The 6,167-nt window shown below is 40.6% G+C and overlaps 1 protein-coding gene and 1 non-coding gene across 4 annotated transcripts in view; both read left to right on the forward strand.

Annotated features, from left to right (window-relative positions):
* The first annotated feature begins 537 nt into the window (after positions 1-537).
* Positions 538-609, forward strand: trnap-agg (transfer RNA proline (anticodon AGG)). The gene has a single exon. It is a non-coding gene; the product is annotated as a tRNA-Pro (tRNA).
* A 1,699-nt stretch (positions 610-2,308) lies between these two features.
* bbs2 (Bardet-Biedl syndrome 2) overlaps positions 2,309-6,167 on the forward strand; it is a 10,738-nt gene continuing 6,879 nt past the window's right edge. Inside the window, exons 1-3 of one of the 3 annotated variants that reach the window (XM_019256191.2) lie at positions 2,309-2,440; positions 3,465-3,599; positions 4,998-5,225. In XM_019256191.2, the coding sequence (XP_019111736.1) occupies positions 3,483-3,599; positions 4,998-5,225 (345 nt within the window). In that variant the 5' untranslated portion in view covers positions 2,309-2,440; positions 3,465-3,482. The remainder of the gene's footprint in view (positions 2,441-3,464; positions 3,600-4,997; positions 5,226-6,167) is intronic. The other 2 variants (XM_019256192.2, XM_019256193.2) reach the window with 2 other exon arrangements.

A 6,167-nucleotide genomic window follows, 5' to 3' on the forward strand; every position in this document is an offset into this window, starting at 1 on the left:
ATGTTGAGGTGGGTCACTAGAAACACCTTTGAGTTCACCTGGACCACTGACCAGACCAGGTCATCAACACAGGGGCCCTCTGCAAGGAGACAAGAGACACAAATCTGCATGAGCAGTCGTGTTTTGTAATGTTGACAGGAAGAATAAACATGTCACAGACACTGTGTTGTAATAAAAATCAACAAAGCCTGACCTAAAAAGGAGAGAAACAACAAGAATGGGCCATTTAAATTAAGTAAGCAACCTCACTCATCAGTTGGACTGCAATACTGAGGCCTCCTGGATATAAAGACCAACTTCCTTTACCTGTATGGCTCACAGAAGTAGTGTGGCCATGGTCGTTTAGTCTATCTATCTATCTCACCTTATCTTTCAGAGTTTAGGGTTCAGCATTGCATGACATGCATGCAAACTGCCACTAGAGGGTGCTGTTGGAAAAGATAAGATGCGGAGCTCCAAGATGCCACATCAGCAGCTTGAAGTTCAATCACAGGTCTTCACAGCATACAATTACAGCTGTGAACAGCTGGAGACATAGGCTCGTTGGTCTAGGGGTATGATTCTCGCTTAGGGTGCGAGAGGTCCCGGGTTCAAATCCCGGACGAGCCCTGGCTTTTGACATCTGTGGGTCAGAGAAAGTTAAGGCACTGTTGTTGAGTTTGTTGCTGCAACACAGTGTATTTTATATAACTCCAACCTATGAAATGCGGAAAACCTAAAGCACACATTGCCAGAACCAAATACCACTTGCTTTAGAACTCATTGTGGAGGGGAGACAAGGCATTCACAGTTATGTGTTAAGTAAATGTGACCCAAACCAAAGCCAGCCTTTTGTGTGCAGTTAACAGAAAAATGTTATATATACTCACTTATATAAACCTGTTTTCTATCTGACTGATTGATTGTTATGCAATCTGTCAAATCACAATTGTTTTTTGAGACTGTGGCATCACATTTATTTAACATCGCATTCAAAAGACAACAGCACATTATATTTAAGATTGATGCTTGCTTGGCTTGAATGTGACGTCAGACTGTTACAAATACAATGTTTTCTGTTGTTGATGTGTGCATGCAGGTGATGCACACAATGTTATCTGTACTTGTATGCACACATGCAAGATCTTTTGAGGAGAAATGTTTCATTGTGTTAAGTTTAAGAATCTCTCTGCCATTTTACTTCATACCAGGAGCACAGATGGGTGATGACCATGAGAAGATAATCAGACAAAAAAAGGAACACAAAACCAAACACAATCACACCTACAAAGCCCTGTCACTAACACCTTAAAGTTCATTGACTGTCTAACAAGTTATTAGCAATTATATTCACTCCTGGCAGAAGAAGGCAGCGGTGGATTGTTGACTGGTCTCTGATCGTTTGATTCGATGAAATGCCGGATGCCAAGGTGCCACATCACCAGTTTGAAGAGTGCAATCACAGACCTTGATTGTACAGACAAACAGCTCTAGCCTATTAAAAGTTATAACAGTGGTTTGTTGCTCTAGGGGTGTGAGCCTTAGACTCTAAGTGTGAAAGGTCTTAGAATCAAATTCCAGACAAGCCCTACTTTATATAAATCCCTGGGAGTCACAAACAGCTGCTGTAAACTTGATTTCGGAGGCTTACAGCCAATGAGTTTAACCTTCTACATATGCTCAGACTGATATCAACAATGAACACAAACAGAAAACAAGAGGCATAAGACTGAAGTAAAAGACACATAAAATACATTAAATAATAGAATGAATAAATATTTTGTTCTGTACTTGCCTGCCTGCCTTTATGTCAGCTGTGTTTATACTGGCCTTGTGTGCACTGAACATCCCCAGTATAGCCTGTCTGCAGCAACAAACAGCAAAAAGTAAACAAAGATTAAATTTGACTGATGTTGTAATCTGGATTTGTCATCTTTCTTTCTTTCTTCCTTTCTTTCTTTCTTTCTTTCTTTTTAAAATTTGACTGATGTGGTCATCTGGATTGCTCACCTTTCTTTCTTTCTTTCTTTCTTTCTTTCTTTCTTTCTTTCTTTCTTTCTTTCTTTCATTTCTTCAAATAAAAATAAAATAAAAGAGGTTTTCGTGAACCCATCAATGTATTATGTTACTTCACTGCAGGCTATTTTGCCCAGAACAATAAACTCTTCCCAAATTTTAAAATGTTTAGCTGTAAATAAAAGAGGTAAAAAATGTTAATTTGTTGATTTTAGTCTGTGGGTTTAACCCTTACAATAAAGTGTTTCTTTATTACCAAGCCTTTGGGACGTGCTCCAAATTTTTGTCCCTATCTTGTGGGGGATCCAGTGTATTTTATTTTGAAAGCAGCAGCAGCAGCAGACAGGAAGTGGTCGTTGGCAGGGGGATCTGTTGTTGTCGTGCTAACTCGTTAGCTGGCTACCTCATCTTCCAACATTTTGCCAGCTGAGGAAAGTTGGGCCAGGTGAGACTGTTTGCACCATAATAGTAAAATAACGGTTTGTTTTTGTTGTCGTCAATCGCTTTGGAGTTGTTTCCGGCAACACTGAAGCCAGCAACCTCAACATTTAGCTCTAACGTTAGCTATACTAGGCTTGCGAGGCAAAATAAGTCTTAATATCATGCTTGTTATTGTTACAACGCTTACGATATGCCAAATAACCACGTGTTTAACGCTCCTTTTCTTTATATATTTGACATTCTCGCGCGGCTGAACAGCAGATAGAGATTAGCCAAGATGAAAAGCTTTAAGCTTTGCTACTCCCTGTTGCTAGGCAACGGGACTCTTCACTGAGGTAAAGCCTGTAATTACATTAGTGCGGCGAAATCACGCATTGTCGCCCAGTTCTATGCGTGACAGACACAGCACATCTTTCTGCGTGTCTGTGTTAATCATCAAATCAAATCAGATTTTATTTGTGAATAGCCCAAAGTCACAAAGTGCATTTGCCTCAGAGGGCTTTACAATCTGTACAGGGAGTGACACCCTCTGTCCTTAGACCCTCGGTTCGAGTGAGGAAAAACTTGCCCACAAAAAACTTTTTTAACAGGGAACAAAGGTGGAAGAAACCTCAGGAAGAGCCACAGAGGAGAGATCCCTCTCCCAGGACGGACAGACGTATTGACTGAATGATAAAATGATTACAGTAGCAGTGGAACCTGTCATAAACTGACGGCGGCAACAAATCATAAACTAACTATAAACTGTAATGGAGATATGGTAGCAATAATGAGAGTAGTAATATATGTAGTGGACGTCGAGCAGCAGCCACGATCCACGAGAACCTGCTGGACGATAGAGCACAGAAACTCCAGGGAAGAAGTTTAGTTAGTAACATGCATTAATGAGACATGTATGTTTACGGAGGGAGAGAGAGTTTTCAGTAAGGGAGATGTGACTGCATCGTCAACCAATACCGTGCCTGACTAGGCATGACCCTGAAGTAACCTTAATACCAACAACTTGTGTCTCTCCCCGTCTGGTTCAGGGATATACAGTAGCCACCATGTTGGTCCCCATATTCACCCTGAAGCTGAACCATAAGATTAACCCTCGCATGGTGACTGTTGGGAAATTTGATGGAGTGCACCCATGCCTTACTGCAGCCACACAGGCTGGAAAGGTGAGAGGAGTTCAGTTTTTTTTTTTTTACTGTTCACTACAACTTGTTAGAATAAAATGTTTTATATTTGTATTGTGTGACCTGGAAGTTGTTTTGCAAACTCTAGTTTCTATAGATCCATAGAGCAGAAGACCACCTCTGATTATCAGTTGGTTGAAAACAGAGGGACAAGATACCGTCAGGGTCAAAAAGTCACACCCCCCTAAAACTTCAGTAGTTAGTCATGTGAGACATACTGTAGGATAGAGGTCTCAGATCGCTGACTAGGTACAACTGAACATCGAAGGGGGAGTTTAGGTTGTCCTCCCCTTTAGGATGCTGGCTGAAGACGGTTGGAGCAGCTGAGTGCCAAGAGGCTGGGACCAGCCTGTGCACCAACAAGGAACATTCAAGTTTAAACCAGGGCCACTCCCCAACAGTGTTTGGACCAATTAGATAGGAACACATACTATATAACTTTGTGTAAATTCTAAGTTAGACACTCTCTTTTGGGAAGTTGGTTGCAGCTAACTGCTTGCAGACTGCGATTTGCTGAACAAAGGAGGTCCATGTACATGTAACATTTTGGTGTCCTGATGCTGAATAAATACTCGTACTAAAGAACAATTCGGCTATAGAATTCCTCTATGCAAATCAACGAACGTGCTGACAAACTACAAATCCCTGCTTGTTTACAGTGCTGCTCAAAAGTTTGTGAACCCTACAAACGATGGTCAGATTTACTAAAATAACCTTATTAAATGTTAAGTCATACCCCAATTCACAATACTGACATTCCAAATAATGGACTCAGACAACAGAAATGGTTATATTGTGATTCTTTGTTTTAAAAAAGGGGTTAATTTAAGAAAAACACAGATTTCATGGGTGCAAAAGTATGTGAACCCCTTCAGTTAATAGGATATTGCAACTCCTAACCTCAACCTCAACGGTTTCTATAGTGACTTATCGGTCTCTCACATCTACTTTGGAGGATATTCGCCATTACCAATGTTCTTGTGTCTCTTGCTGATATTTTAGAAGGTTGTCCACTTCTCGTCAGAGTTGTAGTCTTTTTCAGTGCTCTCCACTCCTCTTTTATTTTTTAGATTAATTCATAGCTGGTTTAATCTCTGTTTCAACCAATGGTGGACAGTTTCGTCCCTGAACATCTCTGAAGTTATTGGTCCATTTCAGTGGTTAATTTAGCCATCAAGCCATGCTTGTTTTAACCAATGCAGCTCAGGGTTCATGAACTTTTGCACCTACATAAGTTGACCAAAAACTCTTTAGTCTTGACCTTAAATAAGGAAATCAGGGTGAAACAATCTCTCCTTGACTTGACACTCGGTCACTTTCAGTAGGTTTTTATACTAAAACGGACATATTATTCAATCCCGTCTCTCTTCTCTTCAAAAGGTTTTTATCCACAACCCTCACGCCCGTGGTCAGAGACCTGCGGCCCACCGACTGAGCCAGAGCAACCAGGACTCTGACATCTCTCTGCTCAACATCAACCAGGCCGTTACTTGTCTGACGGCAGGAGCGCTGGGACCGAACACCACCGGGGACACACTGTTGGTGGGGTCCCAAACGAACCTGCTGGCCTATGACGTCCATGACAATGCTGATATATTCTACAGAGAGGTGAGTGGAGCTGAGGGGAATAATTGGTCCTGCCTACCTAAGACAAACTAATCACAATAAAAACAAGTATATTGCATTACAGAGGTTAGCGCTCCATGCAAGTGTTTTCTGTTATCTTTCTGCTTAACCCTAGAATGCATACCCTATATGTTTGGTTCAATTAAGTACTCACCTTCCCAGTATTCCTCCAACTATTTGTTTGAATGTTTTCTTGTCTAAATTTAAAAAAAACATTGTATGTACCCGAAGCTACTGATGATGAGGAATTAGTTTCTGTGCCAATTTTAAATCAGTTTATTATTTCTGACGACTTGCGCTTTGAATTGGGACAGTGGTCAAGATACTGTCAGAGCAGCAGGTCCCAGGAGAAGTTAGGACTAATGAGGGGACCCCCTTATTTGGTTATCTTAACTTCCTTTACCATGCATTTAGCACACACATAGTATTATTGGATATATTTCCAGAAGATGACATTGTGTAGCACTTTTCTGGGGGGAAAAATGTTTTTGGTGTGTCTAGAAAAAGAGCTGCTTCCACAAAGGTTTTGGCACATCTGTCCATAACTATGTTTATTGACCTCAAGCACGTGATTTTAATCAATGGCAGACCAGAGGTGTGTAGGAAAACACCAGCTTTTAAAGGTTTGTCAGCAAATAGATAACTTGAAGTGAAAAGATTTACCTTTCTGTATTTCTTCTGTCTGTGTAGAAATTAATCCTTTAAAATGGAAAAAAATGTAAGAACGGTTCATGTAGCAATTCTTTAAACACAGAAGAGGAGCCTGTTGAAATGTCCATGCACAGTATTTCACTTGTTTCTGTTTTTATGTGTGTGTGTGTGTCTTTCCTTTTCTTAGACTCGTGTCAAATGATTGTTTTGGGAAAACTGAAATAAATTAGTTTACATCAGGTTTCACATTTATCCACACTGGGGTGCACAGAT

This window comes from Larimichthys crocea, chromosome XXI (genome assembly GCF_000972845.2).
Source record: "Larimichthys crocea isolate SSNF chromosome XXI, L_crocea_2.0, whole genome shotgun sequence".
Classification (NCBI taxonomy): domain Eukaryota; kingdom Metazoa; phylum Chordata; class Actinopteri; family Sciaenidae; genus Larimichthys; species Larimichthys crocea.